Source organism: Somniosus microcephalus, chromosome 1 (genome assembly GCF_052327205.1).
Source record: "Somniosus microcephalus isolate GS21.2 chromosome 1, FLI_Smic_1.0, whole genome shotgun sequence".
Classification (NCBI taxonomy): Eukaryota; Metazoa; Chordata; class Chondrichthyes; order Squaliformes; family Somniosidae; genus Somniosus; species Somniosus microcephalus.
In genome coordinates, this window is record NC_140987.1 from 110,443,065 (window position 1) to 110,459,671 (window position 16,607).

Below are 16,607 nucleotides of genomic sequence, written 5' to 3' on the forward strand. Positions count from 1 at the left end.
GATCCCGGTCGCAGCGCCTCGCGGCCTTGCTAGGTGCCCGGCCTTTTACCCCTGTCGCGGTCGAGCTGTCTCTCGACGCTGTTGCGTCTCCCAGCCCGCTTGTGCCCAGTCTCTCACATCGGCTGCGTTCCCGCTTGTAGCCCGGTCTCTCACACCAGCTGCGTTCCCGCTTGTAGCCCGGTCTCTCACACCGGCTGCGTTTACCTGCACCGCGGCTGCCGTGCCCTACGCTGCCCAGTCTCAGCGCCTCTGGCCCCGACTTCTGTCCGGCTCCTTTCCCCGGTCGTGGTCGAGTTCTCCGCCCTTATATCCTCCGTTTTTTTTATTATTTTCTCCCCTACTCACAGTCAACGTGGCCGACTTGCTTCTCGTGGCTGATCAGCTCACTCACCACCGTGATAGAAGGGACGATCACTGCCTGTTGCTGATGGAAGGCTTCGTGTCAGAATTCTTCCTTCTTCCTTGCTCTGCAGACTCGAGTCTTCTCTCAGCAGAATGACGAGGGTGGATGCCTCTTCTCGACGCTCGTTAACTGCTTCGGATGTATCGCTGCCGCAGGGTAAGATCGAACTCGTCGCCACTGTAAAGTCTGTGTGTTATATTGCGAATTACTACACAGACCACAAGAGTAAACTTTAACAGGACTTTACTATTCGAAGGTCAGGGCGGATCTGCCCAATAACTCATTACACAGCACTTATATACCGGTGTGGTCACCACCGGTATTACAGTATACAGCAGCCAAGATAAAGTAGTGCAACCCCTAAAATAGTTCTCTTAAAGGTAGAACGGTTACATACACTACAGAAACATCTTTTCTATTTCTATCCTATCAAACCCTTTTATAATCTTGAACACCTCCATCAGGTCACCCCTCAGTCTTCTCTTTTCTAGAGAAAGAGCTCCAGCATGTTCAATATTTCCTGATAGGTATAACCACTCAGTACTGGTATCATTCTAGTAAATCTATTTTTTCCCCATTTTACCAGTGCCTCTGTGATGAAATATATGTCTTCATCAGCCCCTGTGTTTTACCTGCATTGTATTGTGTGTACCGCCCCCTTTTCCCCTATTGTGTGTATTGGCTCCGCCCCTGTCTTTTGTCATATAAAGGTCTCAAGAGCTGTATGAGTCATTCTGCCAGACGAATCCGATGTGGAATGGCGTGCAATGTTCTTAGCGATTAAAAGCCTTCAGTTGAATCCTTTAACTTCTTGTCTTTGAGTTATTGATGGCACATCAATTTTAATCGCTAAAACACCAAGATGGATCGACTCCTGAAACCAGAACGCTTGGATCTGGACCCCTATGCCACAGACGCAGCCACACAGTTCAGACACTGGTTCCAATGCTTTGAATTTTTCATCGAAACCTCAGCCACTGCCATAGCAGCCGCGACCGCCACCGGAGACGTGAAACTGGGAATCCTGCGAAACCGGGTGAGTCATCGGGTGTCCCCTCTCATCCGAGGTGCCACCAGCTATGAGGATGCCTGCACCATTCTGAAGGCCCACTACGTGCGGCCAATAAACGAGGTGTACGCCAGGCATCTTCTGACTACTCGCACGCAGCGGCATGGTGAGTCACTAGAGGACTTCATGCTAAGCCTAAAAGTACTGGGCAGAGACTGTAACTGTAAGGCCGTGTCTGCCACCGTGTACACGGAGGAGCTGATCCGAGACTCCTTTATTGCGGGCTTCAGTTCAAATTACATTCGGAAGAAACTGTTTGAAAAGGAGGGACTGGACTTAAAACAGGCTATGGGCATAGCGCGATCGCTGGATATGGCCCAGAGGAACTCTGAATCCTGTTCTTCAGGCCACACGGCTCACTCCGCCTCGTGCGCGCCGTGGGGGCCGCCATCTTGGAAGCCATCTTCACCTCCCAGGTCTCAGGCCAGCCCAGCACCGTCGGAGCCCCAGCCTCCACCCAGGAGCCCCACTACTGCCGCGATGCATCGGGGCCCGAAATGCTACTTCTGCGGCCAGGACAAACACTCCAGGCATCTGTGCCCAGCGAAGGGCACCACCTGTTTTAAATGCGGGAAGAAAGGACATTTCAGTAAAGTCTGCAGAGGGAACCCCGCCTCCAACTCCGCCACCGCCGCGTGCGTGCCGTGGGGGTGGCCATCTTGGACGCCATCTTGTCCACCCTCATGGAGTCCACCATCTTGTCCCGACTACATGGAACCCCAGGACCCACTGGTGGCCTCAATCACAGTGGATCAATCCAGGCCGCATCCGTTGTCTAGATCGATGATGGACATAGAGGTAAACGGGAACAAGGTTAAATGCTTGATTGACTGCGGGAGCACCGAAAGCTTTATTCATCCTAGCCTGGTAAAACGACTTTCACTAACGATAGTCCCTACACAGGGCAAAATCGCCATGGCTGATAAGACTCATACCTCAAAAATTACAGGTTTCTGCGCGGTTATGTTGTCGGTAAAAGGCACTGATTACAGAGATTTTAAACTGTTGATAATGCCAGATCTCTGTGTGAGCGTGATCTTGGGTCTGGACTTCCAGTGCCACCACCGAAGTATCACGCTTACCTACAGTGGGTCCCAGCCGCCCCTCACAGTGTGCGGTCTGGCTACCCTGAAGGTCAAGCCGCCATCTCTGTTCACCAACCTCGCACCCAACTGTCGACCCATAGCAACCAAGAGTAGGCAGTACAGCTGGGAGGACAGACGGTTCATTGCGTCTGAAGTAGAAAGACTCAAGCGGGAGGGTATCATCGAATGCAGTACCAGCCCGTGGCGCGCCCAGGTAGTAGTAAAGGGTAGCGAAAAGAAGCGGATGGTGATAGATTATAGCCAGACGGTTAATCTATACACCCAGCTAGACGCCTACCCTGTGCCCCGCATAGCGGATATTGTGGTGTATGTAACCTGTTCCACCTTAAGAGAACTTAAGCCTGTTCCACCTTAAGAGATGTACTACTTTCTCTGGCTGCTGTATACGTAATACCGGTGGTGACCACCGGTATATAAGTACTGTGTAGTGATATTGTATTTAGTATAGTCCTGACCTCCAACTAGTAAAGACCTGTTGAACTTTATTCTTGTAGTCTGTATCAGTAATTAATCTTAATACAACTGGAACACACAGACTTAACAGATATGGTTAACCAAATTGCGCAATACCGGGTGTTTTCCACCATCGACCTAAAATCGGCATACCACCAGCTCCCCATTAGGCCGGAGGACCGTCCATACACCGCCTTCGAGGCGAACGGACGCCTCTACCACTTCCTCAGAGTCCCCTTTGGGGTAACGAATGGGGTCTCGGTCTTCCAGCGGGAGATGGACCACATGGTCGATGAGAACCAGTTAACAGCCACCTATCCATACCTAGACAACGCCACCATCTGCGGCCACGACCAGCAACACCACGACTCGAACCTCGCGAGATTTCTGAAAACCGCCCTCAGACTCAATCTCACCTACAACGAGGATAAGTGTGTCTTTAGCACCACGCGCCTCTGTATCCTGGGCTGCATGGTGGAAAACGGGGAAATCGGTCCGGACCCCGACCGATTGCGCCCCCTACGGGAGCTACCCCTACCAAACACTCCCAAGGCCCTGAAAAAGTGCCTGGGGTTTTTCTCCTATTACGCCCAATGGGTCCCCAATTATTCCGACAAGGCCCGTCCCCTCCTGAAATCAACGTCCTTCCCGCTCACGGCCGAGGCCCACGCCGCCTTCAACAGCATTAAACACGACATTGAGAAGGCCGCGCTGCGGGCAGTGGACGAAAACATCCCTTTCCAGGTCGAAAGTGATGCGTCCGACTTCGCTTTAGCAGCCACCCTCAACCAGGATGGGCGGCCCGTAGCCTTTTTCTCAAGAACCCTCCAAGGGCCCGAGATCAGGCACTCCTCGGTAGAGAAGGAGGCCCAGGCCATAGTGGAGGCAGTGCGGCACTGGAGGCACTACCTAGCCGGCAAACGCTTCACCCTGCTTACCGACCAGCGGTCGGTAGCCTTCATGTTTAACAACAAACAGAGGGGGAAGATCAAGAACGACAAAATTCTCAGGTGGCGGATCGAACTCGCCACGTTTGAGTACGACATAATATATAGGCCAGGGGCCCTCAACGAATCCCCCGACGCCCTATCACGAGGGATGTGTGCCAGCATCCAGGGGGACAGGCTACAGGGCCTCCACAATGGCCTCTGCCACCCGGGGGTCACCCGGCTATTTCACTTTATAAAATCCCATAACCTGCCGTATTCCATCGAGGAGGTCCGGTCTATGACCAGGGACTGCCGCACCTGTGCGGAATGCAAGCCCCGTTTTTACAGGCCCGACCGAGCCCACCTGATCAAAGCTACACGGCCATTCGAGCGCCTGAGCTTAGATTTCAAGGGACCACTCCCCTCCACCGACCGCAATGTGTACTTTCTCAACATTGTGGACGAGTACTCCCGCTTCCCATTCGCCTACCCCTGCCCAGACATGACCAGTGCCACGGTCATCAAGTGCCTCGGCAGCCTGTTTTGCACGTTCGGCATGCCGAACTACATCCACACTGACAGGGGGGCGTCGTTCATGAGCGACGAACTGCGCCAATACCTGCTGTCGAAGGGGATAGCCACGAGTCGGACCACTAGTTATAACCCCCGGGGTAATGGGCAAGTGGAGAGGGAGAACGCGACGGTGTGGAAGGCGGTCACCTTAGCACTAAGGTCTAAAGGCCTCCCTACCTCTCGCTGGCAAGAGGTCCTCCCAGACGTACTCCACTCGATAAGGTCGCTAATGTGTACTGCTACTAACGCCACTCCTCACGAGAAGATGTTTGTTTTTCCCCGCAAATCAACCTCGGGAGTGTCCCTACCTTCGTAGCTCTCCACCCCAGGGACAGTCCTATTACGGAAGCATGTGAGGGGCCACAAAACGGATCCCCTCGTGGAGGCAGTACACCTACTCCACGCAAACCCACAGTACACGTACGTCAAGCACGCCGACGGGCGTGAGGACACAGTGTCCAAAAAGGACCTCGCCTCGGCAGGAAGCGACGACGACCCATCCTCACCACCCCCAGAAGAACCTCCGCCATCCCCAGAGGTATCCTCACCACCCCCAGAAGTACCTGCAACACCCCCAGCACATGGGTATGCCCAGGAGGGCACCACGGACTCCCGGTCGGAACCCGAGGTACTGTTGCGACGTTCAGGAAGGACTATCACACCCCCGGAGACTAAATCTGTAGAAGGGGTGAATGTGATGAAATATATGTCTTCATCAGCCCCTGTGTTTTACCTGCATTGTATTGTGTGTACCGCCCCCTTTTCCCCTATTGTGTGTATTGGCTCCGCCCCTGTCTTTTGTCATATAGAGGTCTCAAGAGCTGTACGAGTCATTCTGCCAGACGAATCCGATGTGGAATGACGTGCAATGTTCTTAGCGATTAAAAGCCTTCAGTTGAAACCTTTAACTTCTTGTCTTTGAGTTATTGATGGCACATCAGCCTCTATATTCTTTTTATAATATGGAGACCCAGAACTGTTTACAGTACTCCAAGTCTGGTCTAACAAAGGTTTTATACAAGTTTAAAATAACTTCTCTGCTTTTCAGTGCTAGCCCTTTAGAAGTGAACCCCAGTGCTTTGTTTGCTTTTTTATGGCCTTATTAATCGGCATCGCTACTTTTAGTGATCTGTGTACATCTAGTCCCAGATCTCTCTGTTCCTCTACCTCATTTAGATACTGTGGCCGGAATTTTTCCATTTAAAGACGGGTGGGTTCGGAATGTGGGGGCAGTTAAATTGTTAAAAATGTGAATCTTGACCTCATCCCACCTCCAACCCGCCCACTTCCAGTTTTGCCGGAGTCAGGACGGGGGGCGGGCGACCAACCTGCTCCCAGGGGGCGGTACTTCAATTTAAATATTGTAATGAGGCTGAAAGCCTCTATTTCCCCATCCATTTTAAATTTAACTGCCTGGGGACGGGTTTCACACATTTCATGAAATCTGGCAGTTAAACCGAGGCGGGGACTGCTGGATCCAGGAGGTAAGTGGCTTTATAACCCCTCCTGGATCCAGGGTCCCTACCTAACCCACCCCCCATGATCAGAGACCCCACCACAAGGCCTCCGATCCCCTTCCCAGGCATCCCCCCGGCACCCCTCCCCACCCCCAGCCTACCCCCCACCCTCAACGATGATGAGGAGGCCACCCCCATTCCTCCAGCCCCCCTGCCGATCCTCCGCACCCGCCCCCCCGATCCCTGGCCGACATCCCGCCGTGATCCCCGATCCCCTCCCCGTGATCCTCGACTTCCCAAATCTCCCCCCAATCGCCTGCCGATCCCCGATCCCCTGCTGATCCTCTCTCCCCCTCCCGATTGCCTACGCCCTCCTGACTGCCGATTGCTGACCCCCTCCCATTTGCTGATCCCCTCCAGATTCCCAACCCCTTGCCCGCTGATTGCCAACCCCCCTCCGCCGATCCCCGACCCCCGTCCCGCGATCCCTCCCCCAGACCGACTGCAACTGAGGCCTCTCAAGCTGGCTGGCTGCGGGCGGGAAACCAAGGCCTCACATTTAAATTAGGCCCTGCCAGTAAAATCGGCCTCCCAGATTTCCTGCCAGCCTCGGACCACTCCTCCCCCCCAACCCACCTCCCTGAAGAAAATTCCGATCTTAATTTCCAAGGAGTGTGTAGCATCCTTATTCTGGCTACCAAAATGTGTTACCCCGCACTTATCTATATTGAAGTTTATTTGCCAATTACATGCCCATTCTGCAAGTTTATTAATATCTTCCTGTATTTTGTCGCAGGCCTCCTCTGTATTGACGACACCACCCAATTTGGTGTCATCTGCAAATTTTGAAATTGTACTTCTGATTCACGAGTCCAAATCATTTAAGTAAATGGTGAACAACAGTGGTCCCAGCACCAATCCTTGTGGAACACCAGTTTGTACCATTTGCCAATCTGACTAACTACTTTTAACCCCTACAATCCTCCACCTTGGTTTTCTTTCATTTGTCTTTGACCTCTTTCCTTTCTATGTAAAAAAAAATTCCTGGGTCAATTAAAATTTTCAAGACTGTGATCAATAGATGCTTATTAGGTAAGTGTATCCAGGGATATGGAGAAATGACGGATAAATGGTGTTGAGGTACAGATAATCCATGATCAAATTGAATGGCAGCACAGGCTCAAGGGGCTGAATGGCCTACTCCTGTTCTTTCTTATTTTCTTTATTTTTCTTTCCTTTCAAGTCACTTAACTATCCTTCATCCAGATGGGAGGGAGGGATGAGCTGAACATTACCCACTCACTATAAATGCTGTCATATGATTGGCCTATGGAAAGTACAGGTCAAGTGTAGCAGATCAGATGATCCCAACTTATTGACTGATTTCCATAGCTTACACTCCATCCATGTAACATGTGAGAAATTCAAGAGACTCACACAGCCAATGAATTGTGCTCAGACTCCTACTTATGTACATAATGCAAGCACACATACATCGGTTAAAAAAAGATGCCAACAAGAAGTTTTTGCTACCTGTAAGTTCCATGTCTGTTGAACATATTCCCTGATCAGGTGGTCCTTCAGGTCTTCAAATGGCCCAATTTTTGGTTCGATTCCCTTTGGTCGATTGCATGGTTTTTTCAGAAGACAGACGAGACCATCGGTCTCTTCGGTATGGTACTCGCAAACATCTACAGGACTCTTGTGGGACTTTCCTCCAGATATGACATAACTTCCACTTAATATTCTTTCAATTGTATAGTGATGACACTTTTTACCATATGCCACCGACAAAGCAAAGCCCCCAAGGTAGTTGCGACTCTGGCGTAAAAGGTAGAGGCCGTCAGCCATTCCAGCCTGCTTTAGAAAGTCCTCCGCTTCATCTCGTGTGATGCTGCCATAGAAATAGGGTAGATGATTTACCCTGTCAACCATTTTATTTCTTGAAATTTATATCTGGCACAAGTGTTCCTTTGGTCTTCTCAACTTCTGACTCTTTCCTTGAAAGAAGAACAAGAATAGCTCGTTATGATTAGTGGTCATTGTCTTCTTAAAAACTGAAGCATTGAGACTTTTATGTTTAAGTTACAATGGTCTACATTCCTTGAAAAATATTTTAATGTAATAAAAGACAGAAATAATTAAACCACGTATATAATGAAATGTTTTGTTCAAGATGTTATTCTCACAATGTTGTTTTATATACAATCAGTTGGGATGGTCAAAAATGTTGCTTACTATTTTGCAACTAACAACACTGGTTGTACCAGTACTTAGTGTATAAGGAGTAAAACTGTTAACATTGTAACATATCAGGATGCTGCTACAAATACATGCATCAGGTCCAAATTTCAGTTTTTTGAGAAATTGAACTGAAAAACAATATCTGCCGCCATTTTGAGTTGCGTTCCAAAAATCATTTGATGCATCACTACTTTGAGCCCACTGGGTACCTCCGACACCTCAAGGCATCTCACACACCTACCACTACTGTCAGCTCAGTTCCCACCTTTACTGATGGGCTATCAAGGATTGAACAGAAACTAGCACAAGACTGCATCCCCTTCCACAATAGAACACAAGGTATTAAACATGTTCCCTACCAGGTGTTGAATACCCTAATCCATTGTCATGTGCACAGAGGGACATTTTGTGCTTTTAGTATGCATGCACGTCATCATTTAATACAATTTATTCCTGTTAATTCAATGTTGCTTAATTCGAATTATCTGTTCATTTGATTTTTTAATGTGCATTAAAAGTCTCCTTATTTACATTATTAATTCGAATTACTGGATAACTCAATTTCTTTCAGTACCAAACGATTTCAAATTAACAGCAGTACACTGTATGGAGCTGAAATTCCACGACAGGTCTGCAGAATCTCGGCCCCATTATGTGTCTTGCTTCAACGTAAGGACATAAGAGAAGTCAGACATGAGAACAGTACATTTGGCCCTTCAAAGCAAATCCATCTAGTACTCTAGTTCTCATTAAAACATGAGATTAAACAATCAGTTGAACTCTTGATTCATGACTAACCATATATACTTCAGGAGCAATTATTTTTACTGAACATATGCCCAGCTAGTGCTCAAACAGCAAAATTGTGCAAGTTCCAATGAGTAATGTAAAGCAGCAAATTCCACTGCAGATGGCCAAACATCTGACTGCAAATCCCTACGTAGCTTTTTAAGCATGTAATGTATGCAAGCTTCACATAAGCTTTAGTTGTTGTGAGCAGAGATGAAAGAAACAGATGATGAAAGGCTGTAAAATTCTCCTGGGCCTCACGCCTCAGAGGATCGGATAGTTTGCCAGTCATCCCGGCTCCCGCTTGCATGTCACCCAGCCAAGCGTTAAAATTGGGGCTGTTACTGAACAGAAAGTGCTCGGAGATAAAGGAAAATTTACCTATCAGAAAGAAAGACTTGCACTTTCACGACCTCAGGAAGTCCCAAAGCACTTTACAGCCAATGAAGTACTTTTGAAGTGTAGTCACTGTTGTAATGTAGAAATATAGGGAACGTAGCAGCCAATTTGCATACAGCAAGGTCCCACAAACAGCAATGTGATAAATGATCTGTTTTAGTGATGTTGGTTGAATGATAAATATTGATCAGGACACCGGGGAGAACTCCACTGCTCTTCTTTGAATAGCCTCGTGGGGCCTTCTACATTCACTTGAGATCCGAAAGATGGTACCTCAGACAGTGCAACGATGCACTTTAATTTAGATTTTTTTTTACTTTTTCTCTTTTTCTCACCATCAGCATGGGTAATTTCAGAACAATATGCAATAGTGCTTCCCCCCACCGATTGGATGAGCATTCATTTTGGAATTCCTCTCATCCTCCGGGAGCTAGAGTTGTAAGATAGCCTAGAGCACCTATACATGACAATGAAGCAGCTGAGCGACAAATCCAAGTAGGAAAACACTCATGATGGAAGACAATGCAGAATGCAGACCAGCATCCGTGGTACCGCTTGTTATCTGAATCTTTAATTGTCACTCAGATTGTGGTTCTGCTTTGACAGATTTCACAGCCAATACAGCCCCATGAGTGAACCAGCACTGGCAATCCCTCTTTGCAATTGCTAATGTTAGACATTTGCATGGATCAAAACATGCATGAAAATGGATTTAAAAAAATATAAGATTTAAAAATGCATCTCTAAATCACCCGGCCCAGACATGGAAAAGATTGACAGAAAAATACATATTAAGTGAGAATGGCGATTAAAAGCCTCTACCTACCCATAGTGCAAATTAAAAATTGAAAAGAACATCTTAAAACTATGCACAGCAGCTCGAATGTTATTTTAGTCCAGTTTCCAATCCATAAATAACTGTTAGATAACCTCGTTAACTGTTAGATGGTTGAAGCTAGACAGAGTGGAGCCAATCAAGATGTGTATGATACCTCGTTAACTGTTAGATGACCTTAACCTCATTAACTGTTAACAATTTATATAATTGCATGCTTTGACCGTTGATTTGAGGGAGGTCACAGTGGTCTGTGTAAGATAATGGCTGGTTGAAACTAGACAGAGTGGAGCCAATGAGTTTTGGTTGATGCAGGGGCATGCGCGCACAACAGAGCCAATAAGGAAAGGGGTATAAATGAAAGAGCGTGAACAGAATGAAACACAGCAGACTTGAACAAGAACTACCAACACTGTCCAGAGACTCGGACCCAGTAATACCAATCTTGATTCTGTTAATTGTTGCTTGACTGATTCTGCTAATGCCTTAGAATCATAGAAATTTACAGCATGGAAGGAGGCCATTTCGGCCCATCGTGTCCGCACCGGCCAACAAAGAGCTATCCAGCCTAATCCCACTTCCCAGCTCTTGGTCCGTAGCCCTGCAGGTTAGAGCATCCCAAGTGCACATCCAAGTACTTTTTAAATGTGGTTAGGGTTCCTGCCTCTACCACCCTTCCAGGCAGTGAGTTCCAGACCCCCACAACCCTCTGGATGAAGAAATTTCCCCTCAAAACCTTTCACCAATTACTTTAAATCTGTGCCCCCTGGTTTTTGACCCCTCTGCTAAGAGAAATAGGTCCTTTCTAGCCACTTTATCTAGGCCCCTCTTAATTTTATACACCTCAATAAGGTCTCCCCTCAGCCTCCTCTGTTCCATGGAAAACAGACTCAGCCTATCCAGTCTTTCCTCATAGCTAAGATTCTCTACTCCCGGCAACATCCTTGTAAATCTCCTCTGTACCCTCTCCAGTGCAATCACATCTTTCCTGTAATGTGGTGACCAGAACTGCATGCAGTACTCCAGCTGAGGCCTAACTAGTGTTTTATACAGTTGAAGCATAACCTCCCTGCTCTTGTATTCTATGCCACGGCTAATAAAGGCAAGCATTCCGTATGCCTTCTTAACCACCTTATCTACCTGGTCTGCTACCTTCAGGGATCTGTGGACATGCACTCCAAGGCCTCTTTGTTCCTCTACACTACTCAGTGTCCTACCATTTAATGTGTATTCCCTTTCCTTGTTAGCCCTCCTCACACTTCTCCGGATTGAATTCCATTTGCCACTGTTCTGCCCACCTGACCAATTTATTGATATCTTCCTGCAGTCTGCAGCTTCCTTCTTCAGTATCAACCACACAGCTGATTTTAGTATCATTTGCAAACTTTTTAATCATACCCCGTATATTCAAGTCTAGGTCATTGATATATACCACAAAAAGCAAGGGACCTAGTACTGAGCCCTGCGGAACCCCACTGGAAACAGCCTTCCAGTCACAAAAACACCCATCAACCATTACCCTCTGCTTCCTGTCTCCGAGCCAGTTTTGAATCCAACTTGACAATTTGCCCTGGATCCCTTGGACTTTTAACTTTGTGACCAGTCTGCCATGTGGAACCTTATCAAAAGCCTTGCTAAAGTCCACATACACCACATGAATCTCACTACCCTTATCGATCTTCCTTGTTACCTCCTCAAAAAATTCAATCAAGTTTGTCAGACACGACCTTCCCTTAACAAATCCGTGCTGACTATCCTTGATTAATCCGTGTCTTTCTAAATGAAGATTTATCCTGTCCTTCAGAATTCTTTCCAATAACTTTCCCACCACCGAGGTTAGGCTGCCTGGCCTGTAATTATTCGGTCTATCCTTTTCTCCCTTTTTAAACAAGGGTACCACATTAGCAGTCCTCCAGTCCTCCGGCACCATACCTGAAGCCAGAGAGGATTGAAAAATGATGGTCAGGGCCTCTGCTATTTCCTCTTTTGCATCGCTTAACAGCCTGGGATACATTTCATCCAGGCCTGGGGATTTATCCAATTTTAAAGCTGCTAAACCCCTTAATAATTCCTCTCACTATGTTTATTTCATCTAATATTTCACACTCCTCCCCCTGATAGCAATGTCTGCTTCGCCCCGCTCCTTTGTGAAAACAGACTCAAAGTATTCATTAAGAACCCTACCTGTTGTGTATGTGCCTTTAAGAGAAGAACTGATTCTATACTGCAGTACCGGCAGTGACCACCCCTGTATATAAAGCCATAGCAGGCTTCTGTATTTCAGTCTTAAGTTACCCTCTGTTCAAGTAAATACCTGTTTTATTGTTCTCCTGCAGTCCGTGTATTATTTATACTCGGACATTACACTGGCGACGGGCAGGTTTGAACTCACCTGCAGTACTGCATCACCTCACGGGGATCTTTTCCCTGAAGAGAAGCTTCTTGGAGGTCGAAGTCAGAACGGCGGGCGTCGACCGCGGGCAACCGCCCAGGGATCTATCGGAGAGTTGCAGGGGAGGCTGTGGAGAGCTGGGCCTGGCTCCCCAGTCAAGGTGTTCCAGCAAGTCGTGCTGGTAGCAGGTGGTGCGCTGACCCTTCCGGACTGCGGCGGGCTCGGGCTCGGGCTCGATCGAGCAGTTCTGCAAAGGGGCCGTGCAGCGTCGTCGGGAGGAAGAGAGAGAGAGAGGGTGGAGCGCACAGCGCGGTCGGTGCTCAAGAACCGGGCAGCGTGGATAGGATAGAACACGGGGAAGGAAAAGTGAGACGCGCCGAAGCTGCGGGTCACCGCCATTACCCTGTAGAATGCTAGGAGCAGCGTGGCAGCAAGGGGAAGAAGGAAAATCACGGGAGGCGCCATTTTATTACATTGGGGAAGAAGGAAAAGCGCGGGAGGTGCCATTTTATTCCATTGGCGAAGAAGAAAAAGCGCGGGAGGCGCCATTTTAAATCACTCAAGATGCTGAAGAGTGGCAGTATCACTGCTTTCGACAACGAGGTAGAAGACTGGACCACGTATGTGGAAAGAATTGAAGTGTACTGCAAGGCAAATGAGGTGGCCGATGGAAAGAAGGCGTCGGTATTATTAAATTTGATGGGCGCGAGAACGTACGGCCTATTGCGGAATTTAATTACCCCAGCTAAACCAATGGAGAAAAGTTTTGAAGAGATTGTTAATATCTTACAGGAACACCTAAACCCTACACCGCTGCTGATAGCAGAAAGATTCAAGTTCCATAAAAGAAACCAACACAAAGATGAGAGCAATGCTGACTATCTTACGGAACTACGCAAGTTATCGAAGCACTGCCAGTTCGGAGCAGGACTAGCAGACACCTTGCGGGATAAGTTTGTCTGCGGGCTCCAGAGTGAAGGAACCCAGAAACGACTACTTTCGGAGAAGGACCTGACGCTAGAACAGGCTTTCAGCGTGGCAGTATCCTATGAAGCAGCAGCACGGGGAGCTGCGGAAATACAACAGAAACCACAGGAATACAGCGCTAATGAAATGGCGTATGGAGCAGAAAAGTGCTATCGCTGCAGCAGAACAACCCATGATCAGAAGGACTGCTGGGTTAAGGACAAAGTATGCAGGCAATGTGGGAAAATGGGACACATAGCAAGAGTCTGCAGGTCAGGAAAGAAAACCAACACTACAAGAACTACTAAGGAAAAGTACAAGAAAGTAAAGAAATTAGTTTTAATTTAAAAAAATTTAATTAAAAAAAAGTAGTTCGGAAGATCAGGAGAGTGATAAGGACTCCGGGAGCAGGAGACTAAGTTGTCTAAAGTTACACAACGTGATCGCAAAGGAGGATCACCGAACCATTTGGGTCACCCTCATGATAGCAGGGTCCCCAGTAAAGATGGAATTGGACACAGGATCAGCCCTAACTGTCATGAATCGACGAGACTATGAGCGGCTATTCTCACACATACCCTTGAAGGACAAGTCCATTGTACTGAAGACATACATGGGGCAAAAAGTCTACCCCAGAGGAAAAATAAGGGTGCCGGTTGAATACAACGGCAAGGAAACACAGAAACTGTATCTATATATACTGCCAGATGGAGGACCACCATTATTGGGACGTGAATGGATCCAAAAAATAGAATTGGATTGGCATTCCATTCAGGCGCTAACTGTGACTGATAAAAAGGATGATGACGTCACACCTGGACGACTGTCAAAAATTCTAACTGACGCGAAAGAGGTGTTCCAACAAGGACTTGGGACTCTAAAAGGAGTAACGGCAATGATAAAAAATCGAAGATAACGCAAACCCAAAATTTTTTAAGGCCAGACCGGTACCTTACGCGATCCGCCCAGCCGCTGAAACAGAGCTGGAGAGTCTGGAGCATTCGGGTGTGCTGTCCAAGGTGGACTGGAGCGAGTGGGCCACACCCATCGTTCCTGTAATGAAGAAATCATTGAGCAGCATGCCTGGGGAACCGAAGAAGGTTCGCATCTGTGGGTACTTCAAGGTAACTGTGAACCCAGTCCTGCACACAGTACAATATCCACTTCCACGGATAGAAGATATTTTTGCCTCACTATCTGGAGGGAAACGCTTTACAAAGATTGATCTGGCCCAAGCGTATCTACAAATGGAGGTGGAAGAAGCATCTGGGAAATACCTCACGATAAACACTCACAAAGGCCTTTACCAGTACAATCGACTGGTATTCGGGGTAGCATCAGCGCCGGCTATTTGGCAGAGGGCGATGGAACAAGTCCTGCAAGGGATTCCGGGGACCCAGTGTTATTTGGACGACATCCTAGTTACGGGCGAAAATGACAGTGAACACCTTGCCAGCCTGGAGCAGGTGCTCACGAGATTACAGGAATATGGGCTACGAGTGAACCACCCCAAATGCGAGTTCTTCAGGAGACAAATCTCGTATTGTGGCCACATGATTGATGAGGAAGGGTTGCATAAGTCGCCGGACAAGATTGAGGCTGTAGTCAAGGCTCCAGCACCGGAAAATGTGTCGCAACTGAGGTCGTTCCTCGGGTTGGTGAACTACTACCATAAGTTCTTGCCGAATTTATCTACAATTCTGCACCCACTGAACGCCCTACTGCAAACTGGAGTAACATGGAAATGGAGTGATGAGTGTAAGCGTGCCTTTCAGAAATGTAAATGTCTAATCACTTCAAAAGAAGTATTGGCCCACTACAATCCAACACTACCGATTCGGTTAGCATGTGATGCGTCTCCCTACAGCATCGGAGCGGTGCTGTCACACAAATTCCCTGACGGTTCAGAGAGGCCAATAGCCTTTGCGTCGTGCTCGTTAACCTCAGCCGAGCGTAACTACGCCCAGATTGACAGGGAGGCCCTCAGCCTGGTGTGGGGGGTGAAGAAGTTCAATCACTATCTGCACGGGCAGAAATTCACCCTACTGACTGATCAGCAGCCCCTGGTCTCCATTTTTAACCCAAAGAAGGACATTCTGGTGATGACGGCACAACGGCTGCAAAGATGTTCACTTTTTCTAGGGGCACATCAGTACAACATAGAGTACAAGGGTACGAAACAGCATGGAAACACTGATGGGCTGTTGCACCTACCGTTGCCTACGGTAGAGGAAGCACCTGCAGTAGACCCTGTTGAGATATTCCATGCGACCATAGTCGAATGACTACCTGTTACAAACTCAAGTATAGAGAAGGAAACCCGAAATGACCCGACACTCTCTCGGGTCTATGATTTGACGGTGAAGGGATGGCCAGCACATGGCGACTCACTGTTGCCAGCATCCTCGCCAAGGAGAGAACAGCTCTCAGTGTGCTGGGGGACCTTGATGTGTGGATCCCGAGTGGTAATTCCACCCAAGTTGAGAGATAGAGTGCTCAATGAGCTTCATGAGGGTCATCTGGGAGGGGTAAAAATGAAGAGCCCAGCCAGGGCGTTTGTGTGGTGGCCGGGAATCGATAAAGAAATCGAGATATGACCAAGAGATGCACAGGATGCCAGAAGGTCCAAAACGCTCTACCACAGGCCCCGCTACATCCATGGGAGTGGCCCTCATCTCCATGGCAACGGGTACACATTGATTTTGCTGGTCCATTTATGGACTCAATGTTCCTAATCGCTGTGGACGCCCATTCGAAATGGCCAGAGGTCATCAAAATGTCCACCACCACGCAGAAAACTATTGCAGTCCTACGGACCATCTTCGCCAGGAATGGCTTGCCAGAACAGATTTGCTCCGACAATGGGCCACAGTTTGTGTCAGAGGATTTCCGGAGGTTTCTGAGGAATAATGGGGTGAAGCATTACACATCTGCCCCATATCTTCCAGCCACAAATGGATTGGCTGAGAGGTTTGTTCAGACCTTTGAAAAG

At 48.1% G+C, this 16,607-nt stretch overlaps 1 protein-coding gene across 2 annotated transcripts in view; it reads right to left on the bottom strand.

Moving 5' to 3' along the window:
• syk (spleen tyrosine kinase) overlaps window positions 1-16,607 on the bottom strand; it is a 207,670-nt gene that overhangs the window by 119,616 nt on the left and 71,447 nt on the right. For both annotated transcript variants that reach the window (XM_085984618.1, XM_085984614.1), the window contains exon 2: window positions 7,524-7,990. In XM_085984618.1, the coding sequence (XP_085840744.1) occupies window positions 7,524-7,925 (402 nt within the window). In that variant the 5' untranslated portion in view covers window positions 7,926-7,990. The remainder of the gene's footprint in view (window positions 1-7,523; window positions 7,991-16,607) is intronic.